General features: G+C 42.0%; 1 protein-coding gene across 1 annotated transcript in view; it reads left to right on the top strand.

Moving 5' to 3' along the window:
• LOC139583843 (gamma-aminobutyric acid receptor subunit alpha-6-like) overlaps nucleotides 1–18,992 on the top strand; it is a 37,791-nt gene extending 18,799 nt beyond the window's left edge. The window contains 1 exon segment of the mRNA XM_071415393.1: nucleotides 15,240–18,992. Within this exon segment, the coding sequence (XP_071271494.1) occupies nucleotides 15,240–15,252 (13 nt within the window). The 3' untranslated portion in view covers nucleotides 15,253–18,992.
• Nucleotides 18,993–19,537: the final 545 nt, after the last annotated feature.

Here is a 19,537-nt window from a genome sequence, read left to right as displayed (position 1 = left end):
TCTTATATGGCACCTAAAGCGTTCAGCCACAACACTGTGAAGATTCTGTATGGAGTGATATTAGAATCACATATAACCCAACCACCGCATGGCTTCTGAGAACGGTGTCAAACACATTCCCATCAGAGATTGCTTTCCTACTAGAGTAGGAAGCGTTAAGACATCTTACCCTCTTCTCCCCTTTCACCTAACAGCATACAATTGATCCTTCAATGCTAAATTCGACAGGCTGTCAGGGTAAAGTGCTGCTTTAAAGACAACAGTTATCTCATGTCAAGGGAAGTGGATCGAAATGAATATGTGCTTTTGCGTTCATGAAAAATACTGTACATTCACATTGAATAAGATAGAGTTCCGCTGTCCAGTGTCTGTGTTCTTTCCCTTTACAACTCTGCCTAGAAGGCCAGCATCCCGGAGTCACCTCTTCACTGTTGATGTTGAGACTGGTGTTTTGCGGGTACTATTTAATGAAGATGTCAGTTGAGGACTTGTGAGGCATCTCTTTCTCAAACTAGACACTCTAATGTACTTGTCCTCTTGCTCAGTTGTGCACCGGGGCCTCCCACTCATCTTTCTATTCTGGTTAGAGACAGTGTGTGCTGTTCTGTGAAGGGAGAGGTACACAGCGTTGTACGAGATCTTCAGTTTCTTGGCAATTTCTCCCATGGAATAGCCTTAATTTCTCAAAACAAGAATAGACTGACGCGTTTCAGAAGAAAGTCTTTGTTTCTGGCCATTTTGAGCCTGTAATCTAACCCACAATTGTTGATGCTCCAGATACTCAACTAGTCTAAAGAAGGCCAGTTTTATTGCTTCTTTAATGAGGACATTGGTTTTCAGCTGTGCTAACATAATTGCAAAAGGGTTTTCTAATGATCATTTAGCCTTTTAAAATGATAAACTTGGAATAGCTAACACAACGTGCCATTGGAACACAGGAGTGATGGTTGCTGATAATGGGCATCTGTACGCTTACAGTATGTAGATACAATAGTTATTAACAACATTAACAATGTCTATACTGTATTTCTGATCAATTTGATGTTATTTTAAATGGACAGAAAATTTGCTTTTCTTTAAAAAACAAGGCCATTGCTAAGTGACCCCAAACTTAGTGTATGTTTTTCTGCAGGGAGACAGACAAATAAGAAGTAATAATGATAGTATGGAGGGTGGCAGAAACCTAGCGGTAAGAGCGTTGGGCCAGCAATGAAAAGGTTGCTTGTTTGAATCCCCGAGGTGAAAAATCTGTCGATCTGCCCTTGAGCAAGGCGCTTAACCCTAATTGCTCCAGGGTTCCTTTGAATAATGACTGATCCCTCGCTGGGACCCCACTTTCAGGGGGAGTGGGATATACAAGAAACACATTTCCCTTTCACACCACAAACTTGTACATGTGTGAAACACGACAAATATAAGCGCAGCTTTTTTTTTTTTTTTTACATTAATAAATCATTATGTTCTCAAATGCTGTAATATTAATACTTTGCAATATGAATATACAATTATTAAACATAGCAATTTGCAATATACAAAATGCATACATGATTAAGCTATGCAAATATAGCAATATGACAACAATATTAATGGTCAAAAGTAGAACACAATAACATGTGGTGTGGTGTGGTAGGCCAATGCTAGAGCAGGCTAAATTGGCAGTAGCATATAACATGTGGGTCATACATCAAACAACAGATAAAGCTCATAAAGTTAGTAGGCAAACTAGCCAGTACTATTAACTAAAAAGCAAGCCTTAATTTAAAACAAGTGCACGAAAGGTGCAAACAATACATGTGGCAATTAACAACTACATGTAGCATCATAAACAGTTTAATGAATCAAAATGGCTGTTTGACTTGGACTATTAGCGTTAGCGGCCGAAATGTTAAATTATTGAGTGAATTCCTTTTCTATTTCTTTCCTCAATGTCATAACGTTTTGTTCCCACTTTTTCATTGACAAATACTTTCTTGGATTGTTTTGGAGAGTTTCATCTGAGTGTTTGGTGTGCTCTTACCTGTCTGAGTTTGTGAAGGACCCAAATAATAGTGATGTTACGTTTCATGCCGGAGCTCCAAGGCATGTGTTGAAATCGTTAAGCAGTTAACTTCAAAGCAGTGTGCCGATGCCTGTATCACTTTATCAGAAGCACGGGATCAATGACGTCTGAAGCTTAGTTTGGTCGAACAACCACTTGATTGGTTTGGTATTGGTTTCAGTAGAAGACAAAAAGCCTACGCGCGCATGCGATACGGCGTTTGGGACATCATCTATAATAATTTGGTTGCCCTAAAGTATTTTGACCACCAAGTGCCACTGGTGTACACTGTGTTGATCGAAGCCTCGAGTAATGAACCTACTTTCGACACAATTGGCTGGAAAGCCTCAATGCTTGAGAAAGATGCGTTTCCCCGTCACTATCGAATACAGGGGATGTGCCTGCAAACTTGTTTTTTTACTCAGCCATAGAGTTTGCTAGAGGGCACACCTGCCACGAATGCCCTCTCTCCACCTCCATGCCTCAGACTGGGGGAATTCTGAACAGTACAGCAGCACAATGTTCACATTTTGGCTTTAATCTAAACATTTGTCTTCTGATTATGGGGCCTACGTTTCTCATACGGTACCTAGCTGTGTGGTTGAGTGGGTCCTTCAATTCCTGCTTCAACCTGTCCAACATTCAAATCAAATCGAAGTTTATTAGACGCGTGCTCCAAATACAACAGACCTAACAGTGAAATGCTTACTTACAGGCTCTAACCAATAGTGCAAAAAATAAAACAACAGTAAAAAGACAGTTGAAAATAACAGTAGCGAGGCTATATTCAGACACCGGTTAGTCAGGCTGATTGAGGTAGTATGTGCATGTAGATATGGTTAAAGTGACTATCCATATATGATGAACAGAGAATAGCAGTGGCGTAAAAGAGGGGTTGGCAGGTGGTGGGTGGCGGGACACAATGGAGATAGCCCGGTTAGCCAATGTGTGGGAGCACTGGTTGGTCGGGCCAATTGAGGTAGTATGTAAATGAATGTATTGTTAAAGTGACTATGCATATATGATAAACAGAGAGTAGCAGCAGCGTAAAAGAGGGGTTGGGGGGGGCACACAATGCAAATAGTCTGGGTAGCCGTTTGATTACCTGTTCAGGAGTCTTATGGCTTGGGGGTAAAAACTGTTGAGAAGCCTTTTTGTCCTGGACTTGGCACTCCGGTACCGCTTGCCACGCGGTGGAGAGAGAACAGTCTATGACTGGGGTGGCTGGGATCTTTGACAATTTGTAGGGCCTTCCTCTGACACCGCCTGGTGTAGATGTCCTGGATGGCAGGCAGCTTAGCCCCAGTGATGTACTGGGCCGTACACACTACCCTCTGTAGTGCCTTGCGGTCAGAGGCCAAGCAATTGCCGTACCGGGCAGTGAAGCAACCAGTCAGGATGCTCTCGATGTTGCAGCTGTAGAACCTTTTGAGGATCTCAGGACCCATTCCAAATCTTTTTAGTTTCCTGAGGGGGCATAGGCTTTGTCCTGCCCTCTTCACAACTGTCTTGGTGTGTTTGGACTATTCTAGTTTGTTGTTGCTGTGGACACCAAGGAACTTGAAGCTCTCAACATGCTCCACTATAGCCCCGTCGATGAGAATGGGGGCGTGCTCGGTAATCTTTTTCCTGTAGTCCACAATCATCTCCTTAGTCTTGGTTACGTTGAGGGATAGGTTGTTATTCTGGCACCACCCGGCCAGGTCTCTGACCTCCTCCCTATAGGCTGTCTCATCGTTGTCCGTGATCAGGCCTACCACTGTTGTGTCGTCTGCAAACTTAATGATGGTGTTGGAGTCGTGCCTGGCCATGCAGTCGTGGGTGAACAGGGAGTATAGAAGGGGACTGAGCATTCACCCCTGGGGAGCTCCAGTGTTGAGGATCAGCGTGGCAGATGTGTTGCTACCTACACTCACCACCTGGGGGCGGCCCGTCAGGAAGTCCAGGATCCAGTTGCAGAGGGAGTTGTTTAGTCCCAGGATCCTTAGCTTAGTGATGAGCTTTGAGGGTACTATGGTGTTGAACGCTGAGCTGTAGTCAATGAATAGCATTCTCACATAAGTGTTCCTTTTGTCCAGGTAGGAAAGGGCAGTGTGGAGTGCAATAGAGATTGCTTCATCTGTGGATCTGTTTGGGCGGTATGCAAATTAGAGTGGGTCTAGGGTTTCTGGGATAATGGTGTTGATGTGAGCCATTACCAACCTTTCGAAGAACTTCATGGCTACGGACGTGAGTGCTACGGGTCTGTAGTCATTTAGGCAGGTTGCCTTTGTTTCCTTGGGCACAGGGACTATGGTGGTCTGCTTGACACATGTTGGTATTACAGACTCAATCAGGGACATGTTGAAAATGTCAGTGAAGACACCTGCCAGTTGATCAGCACATGCCCGGAGCACACGTCCTGGTAATCCGTCTGGGCCCGCAGCCTTGTGTATGTTGACCTGTTTAAAGGTCTTACTCACGTCGGCTACGGAGAGCGTGATCACACAGTCGTCCGGAACAGCTGATGCTCTCATGCATGCCTCAGTGTTGCTTGCCTCGAAGCGAGCATAGAAGTGATTTAGCTCGTCTGGTAGGCTCGTGTCACTGGGCAGCTCGTGGCTGTGCTTCCCTTTGTAGTCTGTAATAGTTTGCAAGCCCTGCCACATAAGACGAGCGTCGGAGCCAGTGTAGTATGATTCAATCTTAGCCCTGTATTGATGCTTTGCCTGTTTGATGGTTTATCGCAGGGCATAGCAGGATTTCTTGTAAGCTTCCGGGTTATAGTCCCGCACCTTGAAAGCGGCAGCTCTACCCTTTAGCTCAGTGCTAATGTTGCCTGTAATCCATGGCTTCTGTTTGGGGTATGTACGTACAGTCACTGTGGGAACGACGTCCTTGATGCACTTATTGATAAAGCCAGTGACTGATGTGGTGTACTCCTCAATGTCATCCGAAGAATCCCGGAACACGTTCCAGTCTGTGATAGCAAAACAGTCCTGTAGTTTAGCATCCGCTTCATCTGACCACTTTTTTATAGACCGAGTCACTGGTGCTTCCTGCTTTAATTTTTGCTTGTAAGCAGGAATAAGGAGGATAGAGTTGTGGTCGGATTTACCAAATGGAGGGCGAGGGAGAGCTTTGTACGCATCTCTTTGTGTGGAGTAAAGCTGATCTAGAATTTTTTTCCTTCTGGTTGCACATTTAACATGTTGATAGAGATTTGGTAGAACTGATTTAAGTTTCCCTGCATTAAAGTTTCCGGCCACTAGGAGTGCCGCCTCTGGGTGAGTGTTTTCCTGTTTGCTTATTTACTTATACAGCTGACTGAGTGCCATCTTAGTGCCAGCATCTGTCTGTGGTGGTAAATAAACAGCCACGAAAAGTATAGCTGAAAACTCTCTAGGCAAGTAGTGTGGCCTGCAATTTATCACAATATACTCTACGTCAGGCGAGCAAAATCTAGAGACTTCCTTAGATTTCGTGCACAGCTGTTGTTTACAAATATGCACAGACCGCCCCCCCCCCCCCCTCCCCCCCTTGTCTTACCGGAGTGTGCTGTTCTATCTTGCCGGTGTAGCGTATATCCCGCTAGCTGAATATCCATGTCGTCATTCAGCCACGATTCCGTGAAACATAGGATATTACAGTTTTTGTTGTCCCGTTGGTAGGAGATTCGTGATCGTACCTCGTCTAATTTAACGTCCAATGATTGCATGTTGGCGAGTAGTATTGACGGTAACGGCAGCTTTCCCACTCGCCTTCTGAGGGTCCTGATAAGGCATCCGGCTCTTTGTCCTCTGTACCTGCGTCGCTTCCTCTTGCAAATAACGGGAATGTCGGCCCTGCCAGGTGTTTGGAGAATGTCCTTGTGCATCTTGCTTGTTGTAGAAAAAAATATTTGTCTAATCCGAGGTGAGTGATCGCTGTCCTGATATCCAGAAGCTCTTTTCTGCTGTAAGATAAGGTTGCAGAAACATTATGTACAAAATAAGTTACAAATAACGCAAAAATAAAATTCATAATAGCACAATTGGTTGGGCGCCCGTAAAACTGCTGCCATTTCTGCCGGCGCCACTCCATAATAAAGGTGGAATTTCACAAACCATATTCTCCCTAGGCCCTATCCAGACTTGAGATAAGTTGATTTAACATGACTTAAGTCTATATTGTTTTGATTCCATGTTATGTTTATTTATCTCAAGTCTGAATTGGTCACTCTTTGTATGTTTTGATGCTGCCTTTTACATGCACCGAAACACCAAAAAGTGTTTTCACAACATTTGTTCAGATTGAAGAACCACTTTCAGAGTCCTTCCATTCTGTTTTGAAATACATTCAGTGTATCATAACATTTACATTGTGTTTACATGGATCTCTCAAAGATAATTAAACTGAACATCAGCAAAACTGAGGCTCTACTTGTTGGCACCCCCCAACAGGTCCATCACTCTCCAATTACACACTTCACCATTGCAGGACAGCACATCCCTCTCTCGCTTTTAGCTTGACCGCCCCCAGCCTCTGGAATGCCCTCCCGGACCACCTGAAGGCACCACAGACTCTGGGCTCCTTTAATGCAGGCCTAAAGACCTTTCTCTTTAGGAAGGCTTTCGGTTGATAGCTGTGCTCCTTGGTGTCCTTGTCCCTTGTGGCGTCAGCTGTGTTCTTTGTGTCAGTTGCTCTAGTTGTGTCCATGTTTTTTCTATTTGGTGTGTATTTTTTTATTTTGTGCACTTTGATGTTATTTTGTATGAATGTAATAGATTATTATTATTTCTTATTATTATTACATTCAAATACCCTCCAAAAACAGATCTCCGCAGAGGTGCACTACTTTTCATGGTTTTACTACACAATGATGGTGTTTGAGTCTTTTTCTAATTTAACAATGCACTGTTACACGACATACAGAGAGCTTTAGAACCACAAGTGGCTCGACACCAGCCAGTAACCTGGGTGTTCTCTTGCTTTACTGAGAGCATGCCTGTTTTGTATAGCGTGTTTTTTTTCACTGAATATAAATGGAAGGTGCCTCAGGCCTTGTGAGAGAAGTCAGATTTCATGACAGTGATGAGAGGTGTCAAGAGCTGACTAGGGTTTCTGACATTTCTTTAACTGTTGCTATTAATTGATATACTGTAGACTGTAAGCGACCAAGCAGTTAGCTACGCAGCAGGAAGCGTTGTGAAAGCCTAGGGGGCTCGAAAGCACCGTGATCAAAAATAGAACAACAACCAGTGGAGGAGCCATTGAAGTCAGGCTCTCAGGATGTGTGAATAGTGTGTGCATGGTTCATTCCCCAAGTGCCAGCCACTGTACGCTTTCATCTCTCTTTTTTATAAATCTGTATTACACTGTACGGTTTTCCATGTGCTACCACCCACCAACCTAACCTTTGGCACTGGGAGCTGTACATTCATCCTAACCCACATTTCTTTCTCATCTCTTGAAAGCCGCCTTTTTAATTTATGGGAAATAAATAGCTTTTTCCACAGATGCCTGCTTCCAAATTGAATGCAGAAATATTTTATGAAAAAAGTCCTGCTGAAGAGGAGCAGGGAGAAAGACCCTTTAGAGGAGCAGAACCACAGGACAAAGTGGTATATAGTGTTAAAGTGTTAACACAGTGTTAAAACCCATTGATTTATCTTCAGAGTTTGTACTGTTAGGTGACCTAAACTGGGATATGCTTTAACACCCCAGCCGTCCTACAATCTAAGCTAGATGCCCTCAATCTCACACAAATTATCAAGGAACCTACCAGGTACAACCCTAAATCCGTAAACACGGGCACCCTCATAGATATCATCCTGTCCAACCTGCCCTCTAAATGCACATCTGCTGTCTTAAACCAGGATCTCAGCGATCACTGCCTCATTGCCTGCGTCCGTAATGGGTCTGCGGTCAAACGACCATTCCTCATCACTGTCAAACGTTCCCTAAAACACGAGCAGGCCTTTCTAATCAACCTGGCCCAGGTATCCTGGAAGGATATTGAGCTCATCCAGTCAGTAGAAGATGCCTGGTTATTCTTTAAAAGTGCTTTCCTCACCATCTTAAATAAGCATGCCCCATTTTAAAAAAAATGAACTAAGAACAGACATAGCCCTTGGTTCACTCCAGACTTGACTGCCCTTGACCAGCACAAAAACATCCTATGGTATACTGCATATGCCCCATACACTACCCACCACTGCGACCTGTATGCTCTCGTTGGCTGGCCCTCGCTTCATACTCGTCGCCAAACCCACTGGCTCCAGGTCATCTACAAGACCCTGCTAGGTAAAGTCCCGCCTTATCTCTGCTCGCTGGTCACCATAGCAGCACCCACCCGTAGCACGCGTTCCAGCAGGTATATCTCACTTGTCACCCCCAAAGCCAATTCCTCGTTTGGCCGCCTTTCTCTCCTTCCAGTTCTCTGCTGCCATTGACTGGAACGAACTACAAAAATCTCTGAAACTGGAAACACTTATCTCCCTCACTAGCTTTCAGCACCAACTGTCAGAGCATCTCACAGATCACGGCACCTGTACATAGCCCATCTATAAATAGCCCAAACAACTACATCTTCCCCTACTGTATTTATTTATTTTGCTCCTTTGCACCCCAGTATTTCTACTTTGCACACTCATCTACTGTCAAATCTACCATTCCAGTGTTTTAATTGCTATATTGTATTTACTTCACCACCATGGCCTATTTATTGCCTTTACCTCCCTTATCTCACCTCATTTGCTCATATTGTATATATACTTACTTTTCTACTGTATTATTGACTGTATGTTTGTTTTACTCCATGTGTAACTCTGTTGTTATATGTGTCGAACTGCTTTGCTTTATCTTGGCCTTGTTCTCAACTTGCCTAACTGGTTAAATAAAGGTGAAATAAAAATATAAAATAAATTAGCATCGAACAGACCCCGCGACATGCAACTTTTCAGGGAAGTTAGGAACCAATATACACAGTCATTTAGGAAAGCAAAGGCTAGCTTTTTCAAACAGAAATTTGCATCCTTTAGCACAAATTTCCAAAAGTTTTGGAACACTGTAAAGTCCATGGAGAATAAGAACACCTCCTCCCAGCTGCCCATTGTACTGAGGCTAGGAAACACTGTCACCACTGATAATCGAAAATTTCAATTTAGCATTTTTCTGGGGCTGGCCATGCTTTCCACCTGGCTACCCCTACCCCGGTCAACAGCTCTTCACCCCCTGCAGCAACTTGCCCAAGCCCCCCCCCCCCCCCCTTCTCCTTCACCCAAATCTAGATAGCTGATGTTCTGAAAGAGCTGCAAAATCTGGACCCCTACAAATCAACTGGACTAGACAACCCTCTCTTTCTAAAATTATCCGCCGCAATTGTTGCAACCCCTATTACTAGCCTGTTCAACCTCTCTTTCGTATCGTCTGAGATCCCTAAAGACTGGAAAGCTGCCGCGGTCATCCCCCTCTTCAAAGGGGGAGACACTCTAGACCCAAACTGTTAGAGACCTATATCCATCCTGCCCTGCCTTTCTAGTCTTCGAAAGCCAAGTTAACAAACAGATCACCGACCATTTCGAATCCCACCGTACCTTCTCCGGTATGCAATTTGGTTTCCGAGCTGGTCATGGGTGCACCTCAGACACGCCCAAGGTCCTAAACGATATCATAACCACCATCAATAAAAGACAGTACTGTGCAGCCGTCTTCATTGACCTGGCCAAGGCTTGCGACTCTGTCAATCACCGCATTCTTATTGGCAGACTCAACAGCCTTGGTTTCTCAAATGACTGCCTCGCCTGGTTCACCAACTACTTCTCTGATAGAGTTCAGTGTGTCAAATCGGAGGGCCTGTTGTCCGGACCTCTGGCAGTCTATATGTGGGTGCCAAAGGGTTGAATTCTCGGAAAGACAATTTTCTCTGTATATATCAATGATGTCGCTCTTGCTGCCGGTGATTCTCTGATCCACCTCTACGCAGACGACACCATTCTGTTTACTTCTGGCCTTTCTTTGGACACTGTGTTAACAAACCTCCAGACGAGCTTCAATGCCATACAACACTCCTTCTGTGGCCTCCAACTGCTCTTAAATGCTAGTTAACTTCTTATGGCTGGGGGCAGTATTGAGTAGCTTGGATAAAAAGGTGCCCAGAGTAAACTACCTGCTACTCAGTCCTAAAAGCTAGAATATGCATATAATTTGTAGATTTGGATAGACAACACTCTGAAGTTTCTAAAACTGTTTGAATGATGTCTGTGAGTATAACAGAACTCATATGGCAGGCAAAAACCTGAGAACAAATCCAACCAGAAAGTGGGAAATCTGAGGTTTGTAGTTTTTCAACTCTTTGCCTATCCAAGATACAGTGGAAATGGGGTCATATTGCACTTCATAAGGCTTCCACTAGATATCAACGGTCTTTAGAACCTTGTTTGATGTTTCTACTGTGAAGGAGGGGGGAATGGGAGCTGAATGAGTCAGAGGTCTGCCAGAGTGGCATGAGCTGGTCACGCGCGTTCACGTGTGAGGTAGCTTGCGTTCCATTGTAAATCTACAGACAAAGCAATTCTCCGGTTGGCACATTATTGAAGATTTATGATAAAAACATCCTAAAGATTGATTCTATACTTAGTTTGACATGTTTCTACGAACTGCAATATGACTTTTCGTCTGAAATTTCGCATTGACCTGCCTGCGCTTCGTGAGTTTGGATTGTGTATAAAACGCGCAAACAAAAAGGAGGTATTTGGACATAAATTATGGACTTTATCGAACAAATCAAACATTTATTGTGGAACTGGGATTCCTGGGAGTGCATTCTGATGAAGATCATCAAAGGTAAGTGAATATTTATAATGCTATTTCTGACTTTGTTGACTCCACAACATGGCGGATATCTGTATGGCTTGTTTGGGCTCTGAACGCTGTACTCAGATTATTGCATGGTGTGCTTTTTCAGTAAAGCTTTTTTGAAATCCGATTTCCATGCATAACACTTGTATTTTCATCGACATTTATGATGAGTATTTCTGTAAATTGATGAGGCTCTGCAAAATCACCAGATGTTTTGGAAGCAAAATATTACTGAACGTAACGCGCCAATGTAAACTGAGATTTTGGGATATAAATATGAACTTTATCGAACAAAACATACATGTATTGTGTAACATGAAGTCCTATGAGTGTCATCTGATGAAGATCATGAAAGGTTAGTGATGAATTTTATCTCTATTTCTGCTTTTTGTGACTGCTCTCTTTGGCTGGAAAAATGGCTGTGTTTTTCTGTGACTATGTACTGACCTAACATAATCGTTTGGTGTGCTTTCGTCGTAAAGCCTTTTTGAAATCTGACACATTGGCTGGATTCACAACAAGTGTAGCTTTAATTTGGTGTATTGCATGTGTGATTTCATGAAAGTTTAATTTTTATAGTAATTTATTTGAATTTGGCGCTCTGCATTTTCACTGGATGTTGGCCATGTGGGACGCTTGCGTCCCGCATATCCCAGAGAGGTTAAGAGTTTATATGAATAACAATTATTTCATTTAGAAGGCTAACATCACATTTCATCTTCTCACAAATGGTTTCATATTTAATCATATACGTTCCACAACATCTAGATGTGAATCTGATCACTGGGAAAAATACACATTCAGAGATACAGTTATGTTGTTCTACTATCCTTAGTTACCTCACAAATGAGTAATGAATTTGACATGATTGTTCTTTAAGTACCCACGGACCCTTCCAAATGTTTGGATTACAGAAATATTGTTTCATTATTCAACCTTTGATGTTACCGTACTGCAACGTCTCTCTCTGTGGTAACAAAGGGATTTAACTTCCATATCTGAAAGAGTGGGAGAGAGAGTTTTCCTGCAGGTATTTACGACCGCCGTAAAACTGTGGTGGGAGAGAGAGAGAAGGGGGATGGGATGGGTGCGATCTGGTGCCTATGATCCTCACCCAAAAGGGCAAGTCGTGACAACTAACTATAAGTCATCTTAAGCCTTATTCATACAGTTTGTTGAATATGGAATACATTGTATAAAATATTTCATATTTTCACATTTGTATCATATTTCTACTGTGTACTTGAGCTTGTGTCCTCAAACGGGACTACACCTACGCAATTTGTATTTTTTCCCAAAAAGGGTAGATTTTTTCCTTTTCTCGGAGTATGCAGCATTACAAGTTATTGTTTATGGCCCTCTCATGATAAATCATTTATTTTGGGGGATTACATTTTAGATAACATTTTGTTACATTTAACTGGTTTTAATGGCTGGGAAAGGAGATAGCTGCGGATGGATCAACAACATTGTAGTTACTCCACAGTACTAACATAAATGACAAAGTGAAACAACTTATTATGTGAATTGTGAAGCAAATTTTTACTCCTGAACTTATTTCAGCTTAATATAACAAAGGGGTTGAATACTTATTGACTAACGACATTTCAGCTTTTCATTTTAATATATTTCTTAAAAATTTGAAAAACATAATTCCATTTTGACGTTCTGGGGTATTGTGTGTAGGCCAGTGACAAACAATCTCAATTTAATCTATTTTAAATTCAGGCTGTAGCACAACAAAATATGGATAAAGTCAAGGGGTGTGAATACTTTCTGAAGGCACTGTATGTATTTATATTCCGGACTGACATTGCTCATTCTGATATTGCTTAATTCCATTATTTTTATTTGGGGGATTTGTGTGTATTGTTTTGTATTGTTAGTTATTACCACACTGTTGGAGCTAGACACATAAGCATTTCCCTGCACCTGCAATAACATCTGCAAAATATGTGTAAGCGACCAATAAAATGTGATTTGATTTGATTTGTTTGCAACTAGGCACTAAAGAAAAACTTCAAACAATGTGGCAAAGGAAATTGTCTTTTTGTCCAGGAACACAACGCGTTATGTTTGGGGCAGATCCAACCCAACACATCATTGAGTTCCACTCTTCATATTCTAAAACATGTTGGGTATGCTTGTCATCAGCAAGGGAGTTTTTGGGAATAAAAATGAATGGAATAGAGCTAAGCACAGGCAAAATCCTAGAGGCAATGGTTCCGTCTGCTTTCCAACAGACACTGGGAGACAAATTCACCTTTCAGCAAGACAATTACTTAAAACACAAGACCAAATATTCACTCCAGTTCCTTACCAAGACGACAGTAAATGTTCCTGAGTAACCTAGTTACAGTTTTGTCTTATATTGGCTTGAACATCTATGGTAAGACAGTCTAGCAATGATCAAAATGGCTGTCTAGCAATGATCAACCAACTTGACAGAGCTTGAAGAACGTTTTAAAGCATAATAGGCAAATATTGTACAATCCAGGTGTGCAAAGCTCCGAGACACTTACCCAGAACAACTCACAGCTGTAATCGCTGCCAAATTGAGCTTGAGGATAACAGAGGAGTTGATCCTGATTCGATAACCCTCACAGCTATTGTCCAGTCACAGCGATTAATGAAATATTGGCACACTTTTTTTTTCTCCACAGAACAAGTTGGTATACGGTTGATAAGCAACCATTTTTTCCCCCCAGATGAAACCAGTCTGTCAAAAGTTGCTAACGCCAAACTAAATTCTCAAACTATATACATACTGCAATTCCAACCACAAAACTTCTTTGCTTTGATTTTAGGCATCAAAATACAACCACTTCCCTTGCTTACAGCATAATATTAATGTTATTTCCAACAACCAATGAGCAACTCTGCCGTAAATCCCGCTGCATATTGAATGTTGAGGAGCTTTGGCAATGACATGGAGTGACAAGGAGTGGAATGTTAGCTAACAATACTGGTACCCAGACTAGAACTACCTGCCTTGTGTGGCTTTTTAATGAATAGGGCCATCTAGGCCAGACATCAAGGAAACACATTTGCTGCAAAGGGCTTCTGTGAGCCCAGTGCTCACTGCTCATATCTGTAGAAGCTAAAGCTAACTATAGGCAATATTCTCTCTTTATGCCAGACTTGAAAAATAGCTCTTTCCTGGTCTCTCATAAAACAAAACCACAAAATCTAATTTCTAACTCAGTTCCTATTTTCTAGCACAGGCCTTTGCTATAGCTTCAGTTTAATGATCATTAAATGACTGCATCTCAGGCAGATAATATAAGGGGCCAGTAAAACTGTAATCCTCATTTTACATATTTGTCTTTATAGCCCCAGGAGAAAGTATTGACCCTACGTGTATGTGTGTGTGTGTGTGTGTGTGTGTGTGTGTGTGTGTGTGTGTGTGTGTGTGTGTGTGTGTGTGTGTGTGTGTGTGTGAGAGAGTGTGTGTTTGTGTGTGTATTTACCTGCATGTTACATGTGTGTGTATGTGTGTGTTTACATGCATGTCTGTGTGTTTATTCAGGCAGAGAAGTATGAACATTTATAGATCCATGTACGTCAGCAAATAGTTTGCCATGACTGCTCACTGCGAAAGTCTTCAAGGGTTGTCAGGGTGAATTCAATTTCCTCATCTCTTTTATGAGATATTCCTATTCCATGTTCCTTTTAAAAAGGACATTGTGCTTGGCACAGCATCCCCCTATCTTGATTAGTCAGTGGTTTTCCAAAAAATTTCATCTCAGACAATATAAAGGGGATCTATTCCTTCGTCGTGCTGTTGTCCACACAGATCAATAGAGTTGTGGTTCTGATTACATTTCACAGACACACACACCCATAGGAAACCCGGAAACAGGCATCCTCGATAACACCAACCGCAGTACTACACGGTTGAGGATGGCTGAGCGCTCGCTCCGAATAATCCCTTGGTTTGACACATAGACAGAGGAGGCGTAGGTGTGAAATACCTGGCAGACATTTCCCAGGAAAGGAATGAAAAGAGGTGGACTAGTTTCGCACACGGTCTTTGTCGACAGCCCATGAGCAAGGGATTGATTCAAATAATAAGGGCCCTGCATGCCAACCTTGGGAAGGGAATGAAATTAGAACACCTTCAGTATGGCGGTTCACACTGCTGGCTGGCTGCTGGGCCGTTTGTGTGTGCTAATACACACTCCATCTCCCTCCTGCGTTCACAAGATGACAGCAGAGCTTTATTTCTTTTCAAAATGTGTCACATGTTGCCCACAAGCATTCTCCAACCCCCTCAGTACACCCTCTACTACACACACACAGCAATGTCTCTGTTAACCGGACTGTAGTTATAACCGCACGTTTCGGGGTTCTTATTTTCTCTCCTTTTTCTTTGTTACAGAGACAGCGTGTGAGCCCCGTCCTGGAGTGAGCCCCCTCACTGATCTCACACGGATGCACACGTGCACACACACACACATACACACACAAATACAAGGACACTCACCGTTTGGATAGATGACAGAGAAGCTAGCCAAGGTTTTCTTTTTGATGCTGCCTCTGTACATTGTGTTTTTTGTTTTTTGACTTTCAGTGTGTGACTGATTTGAAGTGCTCTGTCAACTGTTGACCTGGGAGCTCAAGTTTTATCATAGCTTATGGGCCAGGGCTCTGTCTATTTCAAACAGGGACTCAAGCTCTTTCTCTCTCACACATCCCTCTGCGTCTTCCCCCTGAAGAGAAACAATGTGCATTGGCACTTCTCTTTCAAGTGTTTTGCTCTTTCCCGGTCCCTGTCTGAAACAGAGGGACTTTCCTAAAAGTAGGGAGTGTCTGCCACAGGACTGGAGGCAGCGGAGTCACTTCGTCTGCGTGAAACGATACACGGCCTGGCTGCGTCCACTCTGGACAGTACTGGAAAAACACACCTGAGGGGAGTACTGTGCACTGCCTCCACTCTGACTGACTGTCTCCCCCCAATGTAAACTTTGCAATCTCTCTCTGTTTTCAGTTCATTGGCTTATTTTCACTCCTCTCATGAAACATTTCTTTGATGAAGCCATATCGTCAAAGAGTTGTTCTTGGTTCCTCACATACATTTTAATATTCAGAATTACTCAAAAGACACACAGCCAAAGACACACACACATTCACAGGGACAATCTTGTAAGACAGTCGAATCCAAATAAATGTGAGGATCATCGGTCTCTCCACGCAGGTCAAAGATCAGTTATAAGGCCTGTATTTGTTGGCATCCACCAACTCATACTAAACCCTGGACTTTAATGAATTCACAATATTCTCTCCTTGCTAACTTTACTTGGCTATGTTCGGCGTATCAGAGAATACAAATATAGTTTCCTGGCAACAGCCCGCCTCGCATTCAATGGATATATGATTTAATGTCAGTGTTGTTGTTTGTTTTAATATTTTCTATTTTTGCACTTTTATGTAATTGTATCTGTCGTTATTGGACATGAAAGGATGCTAAGGTGGTTTGTGGTTGGCAATTATTCATTAAATGACAGATTTACATTTAATTTAGAACTGCATCCTCTCACAAGCAATTATGCATCATGCCAAATGCATTCATTAGCTTCTGTCTGGATTTACATATAATTATGCACTATTTCCAATTAAAAGAAAGAGGTAAATGATTAAATCCACAGAGTAGCGCCATCTAAATATATCCAACATTTCATATGTGTGTGTGTTTATTGGTTATTCATGACTGTCTTTCCACTGGCTGCCTCTCTCTGCAGCACATGTTGCAGCTTATCAACACACTTATCAACACCATCAAGCATCTGTTTCACTTTTTTATAAAGTCCATTAATATTCCTCCAGGTGTTACACCTTTCCACATTTCTTTCCATGTTCCCCCAGATATTGTAGTGATATTTTGCTAAGGAAAAGTAGATGGACTGCCTTCAAAATGGAACCTTCCTCTCTGCTTTTGATGTGGAGTCTGAGGACACAGAACATTTCAGCTCTGACTACACTGGCAGGCCCTGGAAGGGACCGCTTGACAGTTGTGTCTGAATAAGACTGTCTGAATCTAAAGGAAGGGGCAGAGGAGTGACTGGTGTATAGCCCTGACTGTATAGCCCTATTAACTTGGTTATTTAGTTGGATTAAATGGAAAAGGAAGATGGAGGGGGCTGTATTGGTGACCTTATTGATTTTCTCCAACCTCAACCTGCCTGCTTATGGCAAACTTACTGGTCTCTATGGGGGACAAGCACTAGCATGACCTGTGACCCTTGTTAGGGGTTTGGAGTGTTGGGGTTTTGTGTCTCAAAGACCCTGACATCTACCGCCCCCTCAATATCGTATTTCACTACAGGCATGAGTCACATTGATTCCTAACCACTGTTATTCGCTAGCTTTTATTCATAGGCTAAGCAAATGTGAAATGTGAAAATGAAGCAGCATTATGGTAACACGTTGGTCTTTGTGCATATGTGAATATTTCATGATTACTGTAGTTATAGATTTATATTTTTATTTTCTGTCTTAAATATCCTGCTTGATGTATGGCTATTATGTTCATTATATGTACTGATCTGAAATGTATTGCAGCTTTTGTATATACAGTGCCTTGCAAAAGCATTCAGACCCATTGGATTTCTTCACATTGTATTGTTTTAAAAAGTGGGATTAAAGTGGGTTTAATTATACTTTTTTTGTCAGCAATCTGCACAAAATACTCTGTAATGTCAAAGTGAAAGAAAAATTCTAGATTAATAAATATGAAATAACGAATATATAGTCGTTGCAGAAGCATTCAGCTCGCTGAGTAAATAATTGTTCGAAAAACCTTTGGCATCGAGTCTTCTTGGGTAAATCTGTAAGGGCTTTACACACCTGGATTGTGGAATATTTTCCCATTATTATTTAATAAATTCTTCATGCTCTGTCAAGATGTTGGGGGATCATGGTTAGACAGCAATTTTCCAGTTTTGCCATAGATTTTCTAGCAGATTTAAGTCAAAACTGTAACTTGGCCACTCAGGAACATTAACTGTCTTGTTGGTAAGCAACTACAGGGTAGACTTGGCCTTTTGTTGTAGGTTATTGTCCTGCTGAAAGGTTGAATTCCTTCCCCAGTCTGGTGTAAAGCAGACTGAAACAGGAGGATTTTGAAACAGGAGGATTTTCCTGTAGGATTTTGCCTGTGCTTAGCTCCCTCCTGTTTCTTTTTCTTATGATAATCTCCCCGGTATTTGCCGATACCAAAATAAGGAGGCAGTTACTCAATGATGTGTTGTGTTGGATTTGCCCCAAACATAAGGCTTTGAATTTGATTAAGGCAGCACCTCCGCACCTCTCTGATTCAGAGGGGTTGGGTTAAATGCGGAAGACACAATTTAGTTGAATGCATTCAGTTGTACAACTGACTAGGTATCCCCCTTTCCCATACAAGTTTTGTTTGCATGTTTTGTACTCTTCTTTTCACTTTGTCATTTAGGTCATTATTGTGGAGTCACTACAATGTTGTAGATCCATCCTCAGTCTTCTCCCATCACAGCCATTGAACTCTGTAGCTGTTTTAAAATCACCAATGGCCTCATGGTAACTTTCCTGAGCAGTTTCATTCCTGTCCTGCAGCTCAATTCAGACAGACGACTGTATCTTTGATGTGCCTGGGTGGTTTAATACATAATCCACAGCATAATTTTTAACTTGACCATGCTTAAAGAGATATTCAACGTCTGATATGTTATGGTTCCCCATCACTGCCCTTCTTTATGAGGCTTTTGAAAAGCTCCCTGGTCTTTGTAGTTGAATCTCTCTCTTAATAATTTTTTTAAAAATGTTCTTCCACTATGACATTACAGGGTATTTAGTATAGATTGTTGGGGGAAAAAAAGACAATTTAATGCATTTTTAATCCCACTTTGTATCACAAAATGTGAAGTCATCTAAAGGGTCTGAACACTTTTGCAAGGCATTATATATCATTATATTCTCTATTTAGCACATAAAAATCCATTTGTTTTTATTTTCCCTTGAACACACAGTTTTTATTGCCATAGAAAACAATATTTTGGTGTTTAGACATTCTGTCGTTTTACTAACAAACTCCTCATCAATACTTTCCCTCAGGATTGTGTGTATATTATCATGTCGAATAAAGTCCAATTATGTTTGAGTGTTTCTTTCCTTGTCAAATGCACAACCCACATCGCAAAACATGATGTATGACACGATGAAACATCCCTTTCAACCAATCAGATAGAAATGTATTGTACAATTGTTTATGGGATGCCAAGAATATGTCCCTTCAGCCCTTTTAGTAGGAATGGAACAAAGTAACCGAACTGGAGATTGAGAAAAGAGATTAACATAAACCAGTGTAGTACATCTCAGGCGTATGTATTTTTCATTCATGAAGGTAGTGGCGGGGCTGTTCTTACTGTAAAAGAAGCCCCCGTCTCCTTCCATCTCCTCTGTCCCAACATCCTGAAAGAAGCCGCAGGGCAGAGGAGTGTGAGCGAGTATGAGAGAGAGATTTCCTCATTTCACTTGTCCTCTGGTCCGAAACACAGGATGCCCATGCGCTCCAAAGCACTGGGTCACCCTCCTCTCTGGTCAAAAAAGGGTAGAGTGCCACCTATTGGTGCACTGCCTGTATCCTCCTACTACACCTCCTCCTCTGCTCTGCACAGGCTCACCATATCCCTTACACACACACAG

This window comes from Salvelinus alpinus, chromosome 1, assembly GCF_045679555.1.
Source record: "Salvelinus alpinus chromosome 1, SLU_Salpinus.1, whole genome shotgun sequence".
Lineage (NCBI taxonomy): Eukaryota > Metazoa > Chordata > Actinopteri > Salmoniformes > Salmonidae > Salvelinus > Salvelinus alpinus.
Note: the sequence above shows the minus strand (reverse complement) of the source record. Positions and strands in the feature narration are given on the sequence as shown.